Source organism: Punica granatum, chromosome 4 (genome assembly GCF_007655135.1).
Source record: "Punica granatum isolate Tunisia-2019 chromosome 4, ASM765513v2, whole genome shotgun sequence".
Taxonomy (NCBI): Eukaryota; Viridiplantae; Streptophyta; class Magnoliopsida; order Myrtales; family Lythraceae; genus Punica; species Punica granatum.
The window spans coordinates 8,948,111-8,966,770 of record NC_045130.1 but is presented as its reverse complement, the minus strand read 5'-3'; the positions used below and the strand labels follow the sequence as shown (position 1 = coordinate 8,966,770).

General features: G+C 36.9%; 1 protein-coding gene across 1 annotated transcript; it reads left to right on the top strand.

Annotated features, from left to right (window-relative positions):
* The first annotated feature begins 8,972 nt into the window (after positions 1-8,972).
* Positions 8,973-13,210, top strand: LOC116205203 (probable copper-transporting ATPase HMA5). Its single transcript, XM_031537715.1, has 6 exons — positions 8,973-9,417; positions 9,816-11,213; positions 11,328-11,582; positions 11,692-11,814; positions 11,912-12,391; positions 12,623-13,210. The coding sequence occupies exons 1-6, from the start codon at positions 9,118-9,120 to the stop codon at positions 13,037-13,039; spliced, it is 2,973 nt and encodes a 990-aa protein (XP_031393575.1). The 5' UTR covers positions 8,973-9,117; the 3' UTR covers positions 13,040-13,210.
* Positions 13,211-18,660: the final 5,450 nt, after the last annotated feature.

Here is an 18,660-nt window from a genome sequence, read left to right as displayed (position 1 = left end):
TTTCGGTGATTTAATTTGGTTTCAATTGTATAGTCATACACGAACTTTATTTTGTTAATTCTAGCTATGTTCACTTTTTTAGTTTCGTTATTATGGTGGTCATATACTTAATACAATAAAATATAAACCATATAGCTAGTTCAAGGGATAATAGTTTTATCACGAGTATCGTATTCGAAACCTCTTTATATATATATATATATATATTTATGTATGTAAGTATATTAGAACAAATTGCTTGAGCTAACTTGAAACTTCATGAAGCTTAGCGAAAGTTCGTAGAATAGAAGCAATTGTGCGAGAAGTAAAATGATTGATTAATGCATGACATATTAAATAATGATTAAATAATAATAATAATTTATTTTTTGTGATATCTATGGATGAACCGTGGACGTCTGGGATGGCGTGTGAGGTCCACGCGTATTATATGGGACTTTGGGAGCTGATAAAAGGCTTCAACCCAACATGCAGGGAAAGGGCATATGATAGGACGAACCAACTCAAACCTGAACGCTGGACGCTGAACGTAAGCGCTTACGCACGGACACAAGTTTTTGTCCTTTCAGTGCTCAAAGGAAAAAAATGGATCCAAAACTCAACTTGGCCCTTTTAGTCTTTGCCAATTCCAATATATATCCTCATTCATTCACTCACTCACTCCCATCCCATTCATCATCCATCCATCAATCCATCCATACCCAATTAATCTGTCCTGATCTTCTTTCTAAGTATCCATTTAACCTGCCCCGGATCCTACCTTTTGCTCTTCCCGGCCTGGGTCGAAGTCCTCGCGCATCTTTTAGCGCTTGATGATTCTTAAGATGTACACGAAGATTGGTTCAGGATTTGGAGTTAAGGAAACCAAGTTTTTTGAGAGGGCAAATAAGGGGACAAATATAATAAATTTCATAAAAAATTAAATGGTAATACGTAAATATTCTTTTGAACGTTGAGAATCTAGGGAGGGCCAACTTCCCCCCTCAGCAACCTTAGATCCTCCATGTGTACGCTGACGGTTATTGTGTTCGGCACATGGGTGATCAGCTGGGACGAAAGAATCCTAGCGTAGTTTGCCATAAGAAATTGCCATAGGATAAAAGCACTGGAAGCAGTCGGATTTCGGATTCCTTTTGATCCCTTTCCTCCTCTGCCATGCCAAAGATGGACTAACCGTCGAACTAAAATCGAATGAGAATTTGATTTGCTTATTAACAATGGGATGACTCAAGTGCGTTTAGATTTAAAGTTAAGTTGAGTTGAGTTTTGGTTTTAATTGATTTGTAATTATTGTAGTGTTGAATTATGAGAAAAAATGTAAAAAAGTAATAAATAATTGAAAGAAAATAATGATTAAGTAATGATTGTGTTGTTGAATTGTGAAAAAGTAATAAATAGTTGAGAGAATTTAATATTAAAAATTAAATTGAATGGTTAAAAAAATTTTGAAAATGAAAAAAAAAGTAATGATTGTGATGTTAAATTGAATATAAGTGGAATTAAGTTGAGTTGAGTTAAAAAAATTTTAAAAAACAAGCACACGGAATTGAGTTGAGTCCTTCTAGGTGCCTCCTAATTATGGACAAAATCAATGCGAATTCTTCCTCTGGTCCGGTGGACTTGTTAGCCTTTTGAATTTGCACGTTTTTTCTGTTTGCTCCACCATTTCAACTTTTTGACTCAGAAGACAAAAAAAAAATAAAAAATAATACCTTTATAAATTAGAAAGCCGAAAAGAGGTGGAATGCTCAAAGTTTAACGATCAAGGGAAGTTCGACATACTTTGAGACAGACTTGGTCGTTGAGATTGTGACTAGATACTTGTGAGAATGTGGCCCCACTGATCAATACAAATGCCAGTTGATACACGAAATCGACTAGCTGTAGCTCTCGTACTACTGTTAGCCATATACCCTTCTCCGCCGAAAGCCGCTCGAAATTGCAACCATGAGACCGGATACATGAGTCCGATTAACTAGGTCAATTTCGGACACTAAGAAATATACGCACCATGTGATGATTGGAATAAATTTTTGAAAAGAATGGTCTTGAATGTCTAAACACATACTTTTGACCGAAAACTAATGTTCCATACAAAAAAGGGGCCGCTTTCATATTCACGATCGATTGACTGCTCGAGAATATTAATTTTAACCCTTCCAATCAATGTTTTCTCCCTTCTCAGAGGAAACACATTTTAAGCCGCTATGAGCAGACGATTCGACATGTCCCATCGAGCTGTTATGTTATTTGGCTTCTCCCTAAGCTAATTGTTGTTTGATTCCATTACAACTCTCGACAAATTTCAAATGGATCTGTCAAGGTCTAAACTTTTTTTGAAGTGTTCGGTTGGAGCCCATTGGGTTTTCACTGGACTTGTTCAATAAACAGGCCAATGCAATGGGGGTCCAAATCTTGGAGATCTTAAAGGCCGTCCCCATGCATATGATACATTTATTTTTATAGACGTCAGTTCAGGCAAACGAGCAACCGCAATGCTTGCTTGAAGCAAGGATTTAAGAAAAATTCTCTGCTTTGTAGCGTGAGATGGACCGGCTAGGAACCGTTAGTTCGCGCACTTCACATGAGCTCTGCCGATTGGTCGAAACAGGATCTGGCTCGTGCCCAAGAACAGGACCGACAAATTGACTATAGAAAAGCCCAGAATTGGGCCCATAAATATTTATATATATATATATATATATATATATATATATAATAACGATGAATTTTAGCTTGTTTGTACTAATGGCTACGGTAGTTATGGAGGGCTCCGAGATAACCCAACCTGTTCTCAATCCAAATGAACTTTTGCTGTCTTTTGGACATTGGGATAGGATGAGATCTATGACCGGGAATGGATGAAATTTCGAATATATCGTATTAGAGTTACTGCAATCATATGTTGGGATCATGTTAGGGCATATCAAAAAATAAGAACTAAGGTGGTGATTGGTCCGCCGATTTAAGATGATGGTAATGGACTTCTCCATTTTCTGTTAAATTTATTATTTTTTGAGTTTGTTATATTTTGAAGAATGTAAAGTCATTATTGATGTTCCTATTGATTCCAAGTAATTTTCTAATGTGCATATAAAGTAGTTATATGATGGAGGAAATATTGTGGAATACGTATAAGTTTGTTGATACTATTGACTTACTATTGTATTATTATGTACAAGTGATGCCACAATTTAAAATTTATATATGATGTTCAATTAGTTACTAAATGAACATATATATTTTAATGTTATAATGCATATTAGGCATATTTCTCATATCAATTATGATAATTATGTTATAGTGTATATCTTATGTTCCTAATAACAATAGTCGGTTTCATTATTTCAATGGCTCTAGTTCGTGCATATGCATTCGCCTTTTGTCTAGTTCAACTAAAACTTCATTATTAGGTAATTTTTTCTGTAGAGATTCTTAATCAAGCAATTGTGTTTTTTGTCTGCCAAAAATGTGGGAAAGGAATAGAAAATTCTACCTTTATATAGATAGTTCATATTGTACATACCTTGAATTATTTTGTGGCTTGTCTCCACTTTTTCACGGAGAGAATTCTTCTTGATAACGAAATTAAATCCCCATCTTCCTGCAAAAGAAATTGGTAATTTGGGGGGGGGGGGGGGGGGGGGGGGAGGTGGAGAGAGAGAGAGAGAGAGAGAGAGCGAGATGACCCTACTAATGCAAAGGGCAGAAACAACTAAATACATGCATAAAGTATTGACTGTGTAATTAATATTTTATTTTATGATAGAGTTCAAAAGCCCTTACTAATTTATGTATTATGTAATTCAATGTACTCTCATTCATGAGACGCACTCTGTTGAGGAATTTTAAGTGCATTTACTGACCCATTTTTTATGGGAATAATAATCTGGTCCTTTACATTTCTATGTGGAACTTAATCAATTTATAGTTTCTAATTACTTTTATTTCTTAGACAATTTTTTCTAAGAATTTAACAGAGTCATTGGTCGATTCCATAGGCAATTTTACTATATATACATATACATATACATATATATAGATAGATAGATAGATAGATCCAGCAGCGTTACAACTTATATTTGGTCAGACATTCAATTTCTCCTTCACACTATCAAGAATTCTTCTGATCAAATCCCAGAAGGGAATAATCAGTAGCTCGATTTTCTTGCATCTCTCTAGAACTAGATCCAATAAACATAGTGCGACCGTATGAGTTTCAATATAATCACATCCAGCCCTCCTTCCTTTAAATGTAAGGATCCATCAGCTTGACTGATTTCTAGTTTGCTCAATAAACTCCTCCGAATAGGAGTGATTGAACAAGTAGAGAAAAAACGGTCCCTTGATTCTATAGTTAAACTACGGAACTCGCAATTAAATTCTTGTATAATCTTCCTTTGCATCAAATCAAACATTTGTAGCTAATTGTCCTGCCAGATCAGCCAGTTGATAAAGGCGATCCTAGGCGCAAAGCCCTGGAACCATACAACCTTATTCCACCATGACCTCTTCTCGCCATGAGTAACTGACCGACAAAAGACATCAAAGCTTACGAAAAAAGAGCACTAATGCTGCCTTTTCGGAAAGAACCCTCAGGTCTCTCGTGTTGTAGTTACATGGAATGGCTAAGGCTCCTTAGAGCACATATATGCTTCCTTAGGCCGGAGCACCCCAGATCTATGAATAACTCCCGAGAACCTGGTTGGAACTTGGAAGGGCGATATAGAGATATTGGGAAAAGAACAAGAAACAATATAAATAGGGAAGGTTCCAAAGGAAAAACTAATCAACAACTTCATTCCACTCACTCCTCTCTCTCACTACTCTCTCTCTCTACATTCTCTCCATGAATTCTCTCTCTCGGAGAGATTCGAAACTCATCATACTAAGCGCATAATCAACTGAAAAACAAGGGATGGCGAATTCATTCGCTCGAAAAAGGTGACAAATGATATAGACGTATTGGGAAAAAAAAGGAAATTATCAGAAAATAACAAGTAAAACAATATAAATAGGGAAAGTTCCAAAAGAAAAACTAACAACTTCATTCCACTCATCCTCTCTCTCACTACTTTCTCCCTGAATTCTCTCTCTCGGTGAGATTCGAAACTCATCAAGTTCTCAAATTAGGTGCACCAAAACATGAACCTTTGGTTATAGGATCATAGTGTCAACTAAACATTCTGATTTTTTATTTTTTTTTGGTTATAAGGGAAGCTTATGGGTTTAATATATTTTGATAATAAGGGAAGTCTATGGGTTTAATATATTGAAATGGAAATCTTAAATATCTAACAAAGAGGCATGGTTAGTCCCACCTGAGTATTGAACCCGGGATCCCTTGGTCACCAGACGATGGTGTGCACCATTGCGCTACACTTTTTTTGATTAAATATCCTGATTATGATTTTATTTCATTGTTCTAGACTGGTAGGTTCCCTTATAACCGGAAAAAAATAAAAATAAAAAACCTGATTCACCATATTAACCCAATAAATAATTGCCTTTGCCCAAGAAAGTTAATTAGTCGATGGAGATCAATCCAGGGTATTGTATAAATTAATGCCCTGCACCAGATAATCGCGCAAACTAACCTTATCATACAGACGAGTCCCCGTGGTTATCGATTAACCGCTCTATCGAGTAATCTCTCTCTCTCTCTCTCTCTCAAGGTCTCTATGTTTCAGCCCTTTTAAGGTCGCTTCAAAGTTTCAAACAGCATCGTAGACGTAAACTCTTTTTCTGTCAAGTAATCCTCCTTAAAGATATAACGCCCAAGGCTTCTATCTTCGATGATTTTATTTTATCTGCTTCATGGGTGTTGCTTACTCTGCTTTGATCGATCTGCCTAAAATTCCAAATTCCTGACAGCTATGCTCAAAACTTCGATCCTCGCGTTAGGATTATAATGTGATCTTACTCAAGTCTTTGTGAATTATCAACGTCATAGTACATATCGGCTAGTTGGGTTTCGCAAATGCATTAATGCGTATACGTTTAAACTTTGTAGCATAATTATATCATTTTCTATTGACAAACTGTCCTAGCTGATCTAACGCATAAAAAAATTCATTGTTATTTATATATACATATCCGGACTTCGTACGTCAACGACTAAACTTCCAAGAAAATTTAAGAACAAAAAAAAACCAATTTACCACATAAATATTTATTTTCTAGAAAGAAATCTCGGTTCAACCATGCATAGTGACCCTCAATCTTCTGTTTACACTATGCAAACGTGTAAGAATATACAGATTGGAATGCTTCAGTTTTTCGTGAAACAAGCACAACTCTGTACGATAAAATATATCTATATGCACAAACAGTTGTTAAGTTTAGTGAGTGAAATCCTATATCAAGAATACAAGAAATTCATATACTGAATATCCCTTGGAAGATTGTCTTCCCTAATGTTGCATGCCTGGACAAATATTTGGAAGCAACGAAACAGATTTATCTTTGATCGGGAGTCCACACACACAACCTCATCAAGAGGAGACCCCAAACATGCCACTACTATTGATGTCCAGTGGCATCCCCCTCCGGAGGGGTGGTTAAAGCTGAACACAGATGGCTCTATTGTGAGGCTCCCCGGGCATGGCAGGAGCTGGTGGTGTGCTTAAAAAATCATCTCGGTGGCTAGGTTAGAGGTTTTGGCCTCTCACTTGGAGTCATTAGTTGTGGAGTGTTGGGCCCACAAGGAAGGACTCTGCATGGCTCGGGATATTGGCATCCAATCTCTTTGTGTTGAGATGAATGCCCAGGTAGTTATAGATCTTTTCATGGGGAACACCGAAGATAACCTTATGCAAATGCCCTTGTTGTCGGATTGCAGGACCCTTGCACAATCCTTCGCCGACTTCAGGATTCAGCATACCTTTTGGGAGGCCAATACTATTGCAGATCATCTTGGTTGCTTGGCCAGGGAAGACATGTACACTTATCTGGATGTTAAAATAAGTCCCCGCCTATTGGGACTGTAGATCTTATTTTAACAGATCAGATGGGTGTGTCTAATACCGGAATTGTGTATATCCACAGAGCTGCTTTGGTTGACTTCGACTAACTGTTATTAATATATATTCCTTTTTCTACCAAAAAAAGAAATTCATACATATTCGAATGCGATTGCCATCCAATTCACCGGGGCAACTTAGAGCAACTTCATTGGTCTTCTTTGTTAAATCTGTTCAATCTAATTTGTCATTGCCCGGGGGATTCACCGGCGGGACCCGTTCCGACCCTTTTCAATATGACGGAATGGAAGACGTACACAAGGACGATACGGGAGCCGTTAGGGTTCCGCCACTTAGGCAATTTTTTTTTATTTTTTTAACTGCCCGCCATTTCTATCGGATCAAAATCAAATCAACTACCGACCGCCATTTTAGGCCTTCGAAGTTCAAAATTTCGTTTTCTTTCCTGCTTATTTTAACGGTTTTTCTTGCCGATTACGTATGTCCAGCGTTGACTTTGAAATGAAAATTACAACCCCTCTTATAAAATTCAGATAATAACTTCTACACGAAATTCATTTTTTTTTGCCACAAATTCATTCATCTTTAATATATTATCTTCTGTCGTTTCAATAAAAATCTGCTTAATTCTCAAGTCAATATGAATATTTTACAAGTCCATGAGACAGATAAGTCCGCTTATAAGGTGGAGGGCTAGTGTTCTCATGCAAACCTTCATGATGAGTCGATCTTGAATCCTTATCAAGCAAATGAAGTTGTTAGACCATTGAACCAATTTTATTGGATTCACTGTTGGGTATATGTTACGGGCAAATAGGATCAGATCTATTTTGATTTATGAACCTGGACGGATGATATGTCGTTTTACATTATTAAATACTATATTTTTAATTTCCATCAAAATCCAACTCTAATGATCACATGTTCAGAAAAGGGACAACAAATAAAGATAGTCGATCGATCCACTCCACTCAGGCACCACTTTTCGGATGCTTTTGTCCGTGGCCATGTACAAGTCGACCTCCTTCGCCCAATATGGCCCCTTTTCCTTTCTACTTTTCCAATTGACGAATTGATTCCTTTGGGACGTACTGTCACATTCATAGGTCTATGGATCCAGTAAGTTCATATGCGACCGTAAGTATGTAAGTGGTTCATTACAGGCTGCCCGTGTTAGCAAGATTTCCACCCGGCAGCATCATATACCCCTACTATTTGCAATATATGTATGCGTCCACTAACCACATATATACATTAGCTCCTGATGGATTATATTGCCATGTTTGACCATGGAACCTTCAATTTTTTTTCTCAATTTTTCAATAAAATCCAATTCTGGAATTAAATTTTGCAGGAAATGAATCTGTTTTTAGTAAATTATTTCGGTCGAATATTGGGTGAGGTTCATGAAATAGAGTCTCCCAATCGTAAGTAAATTTATTTGCTTAATCAGACAAGAGAATCCTAGGAAACGAAAAGATAGCGATGTTAATCTAATTCCTCTTTGCAATTGAAATCGTGATCGTCTTGATTTCATCTGATTGGAAGTCCGGTGCGACCCTCGCAGTTTTTAAAGAGAAAATAAGTATTGTGGACCCTCGATCCCACCAAACAAAGACAAAAGTAGCCACGTAGTATATGTCCAACACCTCCGTATTTATCGGATGTGAGGAGTGTATGTTTGGTGAGCATAAATAAAAAAGTAATGGAATGGAATCTATCATACTTTGATTCATACTTACCAAACATGATCTAATCCTTTATTTTTCTTCGGTAAAGCACGGGATAAAACCCGGAAAGTATAGTATATAAATATATATGTATATATATATATAGTATGTATCTCGGTATTTAAAAGTTCAATGGTCTTATAATCAACTTCGAGTCGGACTGGATTTTTTTTTTCATCATTCAGGCAGTGCCAAGAAGGAAACTAATTTTTTTTCCCTTAAATTTTTGCTTTACGTATCGCCTAGTGTAAAACCAAAGCAATCATCCAGAATTTTCGCCCTCAAAAAAACAAATATTTTAGATGTCAGCAACAACAACAACCCACCCCGAGTAATTACAGCCTACGTTTCTCTCTTTTCAAATCCTTCAGAACTAGACAAAAATTTCAGTTCACCGCTCCCATATGGCGGCAAATTTCCTGGCACTGTCCTGCATCCGGAGGGACACTCGCGCCTATGGGAACCTCTCGCCGCGGCAGCACTACCCCTCGATGCCGACCAAGTACCCAGAGGGCGTCTCCCAGCAGGAAAAGAAGGTGGAAGGCTCCGAGTACAGAGCCCTGTTTTCGGTCGTGGGGATGACTTGCTCCGCCTGCGCAGGGTCAGTCGAGAAGGCAGTAAAGAGGCTTCCTGGTATTCGGGAAGCGGCGGTCGACGTCCTCAATGGCCGTGCTCAGGTCACGTTTTACCCGAGCTTCGTCAATGTAAGTTGGATTCTCAGATCACCTATAAGATACATGACCTTGATGTGCGTTTTGGATTAGCAGTTTGCGTGATTCCGATCATAACTGCTAGGCTGTGCTCGAGCTTTATCAGAAGACTAATCAGTTGTCTTGGATTAGCAGGAGATTAAATCTTTTATCCCCCGCAGGTCGATTATGAATGCACTTGTAATTATACGATTGCCTTACATGGTCAAGAGACATGATTTACTAATAGATCAATATCGGTGTCTCTGAAATGGACTAGTTTCTGCGGATATCTTTGCCTCGTAATCTTTGATGCAATCTGATAGGTCGTAACTTTGTTATGTAACTTATCACCATGATTCTGCTGGTAATTGAACTTCCTATATCTGCATAACATTATTTGATATGTTCAGGAAGAATCCATTCGTGAAGCAATCGAGGATGTAGGGTTCCAAGCCGCTCTGGTTGAAAATGAAAAAAGCGAGCGCACATCCCAGGTATGTCGAATCCAGATCAACGGGATGACCTGCACATCCTGCTCCTCCACGGTTGAGTCTGCTCTCCGCTCAGTCCCTGGAGTTCACAAGGCCCAGGTGGCCTTAGCAACAGAAGAAGCGGAGATCCAGTACGATCCAAGAATCATGAGAACTGACCAGTTGTTGAGTACCATAAAGGACACAGGGTTCAAGGCAGTCCTCATGAGCACGGGCGAGGACATGAGCAATATACAGCTTAAAGTCGATGGGTTGAGGATTGACCATTCAATAGAAATCCTAGAGAACTCCCTCCTAGCCCTGCCTGGCGTCAAAGCAATCGAGACGGATCCACTTCTCCAGAAATTATCCATTTCCTATAAATCCGACCTGACTGGCCCCAGAAGCTTCATTGAGGTAATCGAGTCGACGGGTTCAGGAAGATTCAAGGCAGAAATATTCCCGCAGGGTGAAGCAGGAGGAAGAGATTCTCATAGACAGGAGGAAATAAATCAGTACTACAAATCCTTCCTATGGAGCTTAGTTTTCACCATCCCGGTCTTTCTACTCTCCATGGTCTTCATGTACATTCCGGGAATCAAAGATGGGCTTGATTTGAAGATCCTCAATATGATGAGCATTGGGCAGCTCCTTAGGTGGATCCTCTCGACACCTGTGCAGTTCCTCATCGGGCGGAGGTTCTACATGGGAGCCTACAAGGCTCTCCGCCATGGATCTGCCAATATGGATGTTTTGATTGCATTGGGAACGAATGCAGCATACTTCTACTCAGTCTACTCAGTTTTGAGGGCTGCCACTTCTCCGAATTTCGAAGGCACGGACTTCTTTGAGACTAGTTCAATGCTCATCTCGTTCATTCTTCTCGGGAAATACCTGGAGGTTCTGGCTAAAGGAAAGACTTCCGAGGCCATTGCCAAGCTAATGAACTTGGCCCCAGAGACGGCAATACTGCTAACACTAGACAGCGAAGGGAACATCATGAGCGAGAAGGAAATTGACAGTCGGTTGATACAGAAGAGCGATGTGCTCAAGATTATCCCGGGGGCAAAAGTGGCATCAGATGGTTTTGTCATATGGGGCCAGAGCCACGTGAATGAGAGCATGATAACCGGAGAGGCCAGGCCCGTAGCAAAGAGGAAGGGCGATAAAGTCATCGGAGGGACAGTAAATGAGAACGGGGTCTTGCATATTAGGGCAACTAGGGTCGGATCAGAGTGTGCCCTCTCACAAATTGTACGTCTCGTCGAGTCAGCCCAGATGGCCAAAGCGCCCGTGCAGAAAGTCGCAGACCGAATTTCCAAGTACTTTGTTCCTCTGGTATGGTTAGCTCTAGCTATTTTGCTATTAGCGTAAGTTTTTTCAAATCTTCCAACTTGTATATCCTAATCATATCTTTTTACAAATCTTGAATGGGATTTCCAATTTGAACAGGTGATTGTCCTGTCCTTTGGAACTTGGCTCACATGGTTTCTGGCCGGAAAATTTGGGGCCTACCCAAAGTCATGGATCCCGTCTTCAATGGACAGCTTTCAGCTTGCTCTCCAGTTTGGCATCTCGGTGATGGTTATAGCCTGCCCCTGTGCTTTAGGGCTCGCAACTCCAACAGCAGTTATGGTTGGAACTGGCGTTGGTGCATCTCAAGGCGTGCTTATCAAAGGTGGCCAAGCATTAGAAAGTGCACATAAGGTTTGATCAATCTGAATTTATGCTCTCAAACTGCCAAAACCAGCAATTACTGTAAGTTAAAGGTCAAGAAATATTTATGGGTCCACTTTGATGATAAATTTAATGACAGGTAAACTGCATAGTGTTCGACAAGACGGGAACACTCACAGTTGGGAAGCCAGTGGTCGTCAGTACAAGGCTTTTGAAGAACATGGTCTTGCGGGACTTTTACGAACTTGTTGCTGCAACAGAGGTATGTTTATTTCGTGGAACAACTTGCTCACTCGCTGCCTGTTTCGACAAACATTGGAGACTTCAGTTAAATGTTGTGCACCATACATTTGTATCAGGTCAACAGTGAACACCCTTTAGCCAAGGCAACTGTCGAGTATGCAAAGAAGATCAGAGGCGATGAGGAGAACCCGACATGGCCTGAAGCTCGTGACTTTACCTCCATCACAGGCCACGGTGTGAAAGCTACTGTGCGTAACAGGGAAGTAATCATTGGGAACAAGAGCTTGATGTCAAAGTATCACATTGTAGTCCCACTTGAAGCGGAAGAGATGCTTGCGGAAATTGAGGAAATGGCGCAGACTGGGATACTAGTGTCCGTCGACCAAGAACTGATGGGAGCTATAGCAATCTCCGATCCACTAAAACCGGGTGCTCAGGAAGTGATTTCGATACTCCAGTCCATGAAAGTGAGGAGCGTAATGGTAACCGGCGACAACTGGGGCACTGCAAATTCGATAGCTAAGCAAGTTGGAATTGAGACAGTCGTAGCTGAAGCCAAACCCGAGCAGAAAGCAGAGAGAGTGAAAGAGTTTCAGGTTGTCAGCCGTTCCTTGTTCTGTATCAATATCTCCTTCTAATCCCATGCTACTTTGATAGTATCTAGTCCTGATCATAGGCCTGCTGAGGTTTGCCAGATTTCCTTAGCCAGAAGCATGGGCTCTTATTTTGTGACATTTGCTTATGATGACCAGCCTGTCCATCTTCGGGTGTCCATCCGATTTCCACCTTAAAATTTGCTAACTCAATTTTCCTCTGGGTTTGGACAGGCTTTGGGCTACACTGTTGCAATGGTAGGGGATGGGATCAATGACTCACCAGCGCTTGTGGCTGCAGATGTGGGGATGGCAATTGGCGCAGGGACAGACATTGCGATCGAGGCAGCGGACATAGTCCTCATGAAAAGTAACCTCGAGGATGTCATAACCGCCATCGATCTCTCCCGCAAAACGTTCTCCCGGATCCGACTGAACTATGTGTGGGCCCTGGGCTATAACCTCCTTGGCATCCCAATTGCTGCAGGGGCCCTCTTCCCCGGCGCAGGGTTCCGGTTGCCACCATGGATTGCTGGGGCTGCAATGGCCGCCTCCTCGGTGAGTGTCGTATGCTGCTCTTTGCTGCTAAGGTATTACAGGAGGCCGAAGAAGCTGGACACCTTTGAGATACGCGAGATAACGATAGGCTGAAATAATATGGTATGTTCGGGTAATTGGATGGTTGTATAGAAGTGAATTTCCTGTTCTCCTGTAAATAAGTTTGTAGTTTGATGATTTGCACTCAATAAGACGCAGAAAATGTAAATATCCAAACTGTCAGCATGTGGAAAATAAGTGATTTTGAGCAGTGTCGTGGTATTATGCAGATGAGCGGCATTGGTATGATCAATGTTTCCGATCTCAACAAGTGCTGCTCTTTTTTGATATTACCTCGTGAAGGGATCGATCTCGAGAAAGCATAGTCCTGATTTTGTTAAGGCCAAGAATTGGCAGGCTTTGTCTTGTTAAATGCTTAATAATTTTAATATGCAAACACATTCTTGATTTTTTTTTAAAAAAGAAGGAATTTCTCAAAAATTAATTTTAAAAATAAATCTCTAAAAGTTACATATCTATAGAAAAACATTTCTACATAATTATTAATTAAAGGAAAAATATACTGATATGCAATAAGTGCGTTTAAATATTGGCTACTTTTGAAATAGTAAAAGATAAATCTACTTAATTTTTTTTAAAAGTATGCATTTACAAAAAGAATTTATGATAACAAATTATTTACATCTTTTTGTTGCCAAAGACATGAAAATTATCTATTACAATTTTTTAGAGTTCAATATTCAAGAAAATCCAATATGTTATCTAAATAATATCACTTTGTTCGTCCATATCTATATATTACTAAAATTCACTTAGGTGTATAAAATGGGTGCATACAAATAGAATAAAAATGGGTGCACAATAAATACTATAAAACAAAGTAATTGCTATTAACATGAGTGTTTAAGAAATGTTAACTCTCTTACTTTAACTTGGGAGTATAAAATGGGTGCATGATAAATCCAGTAAAAGGTGCATAAGAAATGTACCTCTCATACTAACTACAATTTGAATAACTTTGAAAATAAAAGGAAACTAAATGACTGCATTATAAAATAGTAAGTTCGGTCGAAGAAAAGGAAATATTAAGTAATTAAAATAAAGGTCCTTATAAAACGAAATAAAAGTCCTTTCCAATTGAATAAATTTGAAAATAAAGGTACATAGAAAGTAATTAAGCTATTGACAAACCAATTCCAATCCGCCTTCTTTAAATGGAAATAAATAAATGACTGCCTTATAGAAAATAAAGAAACAAAAAAAATAAATGTTCGACTTCCAAATTAAACAAATTTGAAAATAAAAGGAAAATAATTTCAAATCTATTACAAATACTAAAAAGAAAGTATTTAATCATTAAATGTCAAAGTCTTAATAATTAAGAAAGAAAATCAACATATTCCAAATTATGCATTTCATGAAATATAACAAAGGAGTTTTATAAAAAATAAAAGAATGTTTTACTCTTTCAAGGGAAACAATAATTGACCGCCTTATAGAAAAACAAAAGAAACGAAGAAAATAAATGCTCGTCTTCCAAAATGAATAAATTTTAAAATAAAAGGAAAATAATCTCTGGTCAAATAGAAAACATAAATTGTAAGTAATTAATCATTAAATAAGAAAGTGCTATTATTTGAGAAATACAAACTTTGGATAGTTTTTTTTTGGACGAATAACAAAGAAACAAAGAATTGATTGCCGCCTTCCGATTTGAATAAATTTGGAAAATAGAAAAGGAAAAAAAGTTTTATGATCCATTAGAAAAAATGAACCATAAATGCACGAAGAATAAATGCCCACCTTACAATTGAAAATTCAATTAAAAAAATGAAAGGAAATTGTAAGTGATAAAGAAACAAAAAAAAAATAGGAAGTCCGGTCGAATAAAGTGAAATAGTAAATAATTAAAATAAGTCCTTATAAAAGGAAATAAAAGTCCTTCAAAATTGAATAAATTTGAAAATAAAAGGAAAATAATTTTGATCAAATACAAAGAGTAAATAGTAAGTAATTATTCATTAAATAATAAAGTGATATTAATTAAGAAAGAAAAACTATGGACGGAAATTTTTGGAGGAATAACAAAGAAGCAAAAAATAAATTTCCACCTTTCGATTTGAATAAATTGGAAAATAAAAAAGGGGAAAATGATCATTTAGAAAAACCGAACAATAAATGCATGAATAATAAATGCTCACCTTACAATTGAAAACGCAATTAAAAAATAAAAAATAGTAAGTTTGTTCGAATAAAAGGAAATAGTAGGTAATTAAAATAAATCCTTATAAAAGAAAATAAAATTCCTTCGCAATTGAATAAATTTGAAAATAAAATGAAAATAATTTATGGTCATATATTAAAAAAAAAGTAAATTGTAAGTATTTATCATTAAATGACAAAGTGCCATTAATTAAGAAAGAAAAACTATGAAATGAAATTTTTTGGAGGAATAACGAGAAATAAAAATAATAAATTGACTCGTTTCAATTTGAATAAATTGGAAAATAAAAAGGAAAATAATTATGATCAATTAGAAAAACGAACAATAAATGCCCAAATATTAATGCCCACCTCACAATTAGTAACTATATATATAAACAAACTAGCATTATATCTAAATTTCACACTCAGATTCGAATTACATCTAAAATCCAACTTCTATCTAATTTTTTTATCAATGACTTATGCTATGTAGTACCTAAATAAGCGAGTTCTCACTAATTTCAATAAATTTTCAAATTCAATCATTTAGTTTACGTAAGTGTAGTTTAATCATTGATTAAATTAAATTTATTTTGTTCTTTTTATGATTCTACAGAAGAAAGGCATCAAGAGATAACCAATATTCCTTTCTTGACGAGTTATCTCTAGATAGAGGATTATAAAATTAAAGTATGTGTTTCAGACTATAGGCTACCTTAAATATAAATACAAATAAGCAATTGATCAGTAATTAAAACAATATAATTATATATAATAAAAACTAAAATTCTAAAATAAATTAAATAAATTTGCAATACTTAATAAGAATGTAGATTATAAAATTATAATTGAACTATTCAAAAGTATTCATGCAACTCTATCGAAAAATATTTTTGAAAATTGATTTTATTTTCAATAGTAATAATATTAATAAGTAAATTATATCCTAAATTGTGATAATTATTATTCGTATAAGATATAAATATATGAATACAAATCCGTGCAACGCACAAAATTGAATATTGTTTGGTTTTATAATTCACTTGAATATCCTTAAAATGCTATTGTATGCACTAATATTTGAATTTAAAAATATATGATGTCAAATTTTTAAAAATCCCGTAAAAATAACCACTCTAGTCAAAAGCACGTGCATAGCACAAGGAAACAACTAGTTAACTATATATTCCACAAAAGCATCATAAATCTTTCATAATTTCAACTTGGTGACTTTATAAAATTAGAGTTTCAAAACAGTATACACACATCAATATATATAAATATAGAGTTAATAACCCAAAATATGATAACTTTACTCATTTTTCACTTTTTTCATGATTTATTTACAAATATAATCACGGACTCTGATTTGTCCCATTTATGTCCAACTTGCCAACGTGACAGACAAAAGATGCTTAAAAAGGTAAATTGTCAAATGCCGGGTCATCAAAATAATATAAAATAAATAAATATTATGCGATTTTTTATCCAAGAAGAGGTGGAAGCCTTCTCTTTACTAATTTTAGTGATTTCTTCCATAAACTTTGATGTTTTTTGTTAGTTCCCTTCTGTTATCAGAGCACATGAATTTAATAATAAAAAAAAACAAAAGTTAAAGGGTTAGTAACTAAAAAAATAGCAAACTTTTTACATTTTAACGATTTTAGCAAGAAATTTTTTCTTTACACCATTAAATCACAAACTATCGATTTGATAATAATGTAAGCACATCATCAATATCTCCATTAATTTAATCAAATTTACTGATGTGTACATGACGATGTCACGTAATACACAGTAATGGCTGAGTGATTTTCAATTTTTTTTAAAATAAAAAATATTCTAAAATTTAAAAAAAATAACTAAAAAAAGGCCCACAAGGCCGCTTAAGAGGAGGGGAGGTGGCCGGCGGTGAGAGCCTCAACACCGGCCACCACCCCTCAATTGGGATTACCAGCGACTTTTACTATCACCGACAAAGAAGGCACTTGGTGTGACATTACAAACATATTAATTATATAGTAAACATATAATTGAACATAATTTTATGGGCCCACTAGAGGGACGAGTTTTGGAGGATTGTTATAATTGGATGCAATTGCATGCAATTGCATGCAACTAATCAGTCTTTCTGGTTAAAATTTGTTCATTATACGGAGTATGACATGGCCCGTGGGATCCACCAGCGGGACCCGTCCGTTCCTTTTCAATATGACGGAAGGGAAGACACATCCAAAGGCAATACGATTAGCCGTTGCTATCAGATCAAATCAAAATCAACTACGTACTCCCCTGCCATTTTAGCCATTCAAAATTCCGTTACCTTCCCCGCTTCTTTTAACGCTTTCTTGCCGATTACGTAGATTCGGTCGTTGACTTTTAAGCTGATTCGGCGGGAACTCACCGACCAAGTTTAATTAGTTAATTTGGTCAAAACCATTCCTCAGCTCGAAAATGAATACTACCAAACCTCTTATAAAACTCACATAAAACGTTACTCTAATTACACTCATGATTCATCTATAATATTTTTCCCCCTTTTATAACAACCCGACAACCTTAATTGCTGAAATATTTTGCATGCAGGTCCGCGAGATAGATAAGTCCGATCAGGCGAGTTGTAGTATACAAATGGTTCATTATTCATAGTTACTCAATCTTGAATCTTCAATAGAAAAGTCACGTCGTTTGGCCACCATTTATTAGGTTTAATATTGTGTTGTATTAAGTGAAAATAAGATCACACGACACATCTATATGAACGGACGGATGATATGTCGTTTTGCTTTATTAAATACTATCAATATCAATAATTCCCACCAAAATCCAACTTTATTGATGATGCATGTCCAGAAAAAGGGACTACAAATAGAGCTGGACGATGCAGTCCTCAAGTCGGGCACCACTTATTCGGATACTGTTGGTCATGGCCTATATAAGTCCACCTCCACCAAATATGGCCCGTTTACTTTTCTATGTCAGCAATCAGCGAATTGATTCTTCTGAGACGTACTATCACAGGTCATGGAATTTCTATTAGGTTTATATGAATTTGAGTTCATTTTTACCTAAAAGTTCAAGCTGATAAGGGGTGATACTCAATCCGCCCTCATGTTCAATGTGTGGTCTATTCCTGCCTACATGTTACCACGTGTCCTTAAACGGCCGTCCTCATAGGATATGGAATTTCCATTAGATTTATATAGGTTTGGGCCCATTTCTACTTAAAAGCTGAAGCTGATAACTGATGGTACTCAATCCGCCCGCATGTGCAACATGTGATCTATTTTTGTCTATAAGTTATTGTGTGCCCTTAAACACTGACCATCAATGACTGACATCAAGCCAGACTCATCTTTAGTGCTTGGGTGAGTAAGGACTAACATGATGCGCTTTTTTGACTGCTCTCAGACATACTAGACTTGGCGTGCTGTTGGTGCGTATGCGCGCGTGGGCAAGCATACGCGTAACATGAGCTTTGATACCATATGGAATTTCCATTGAACTTA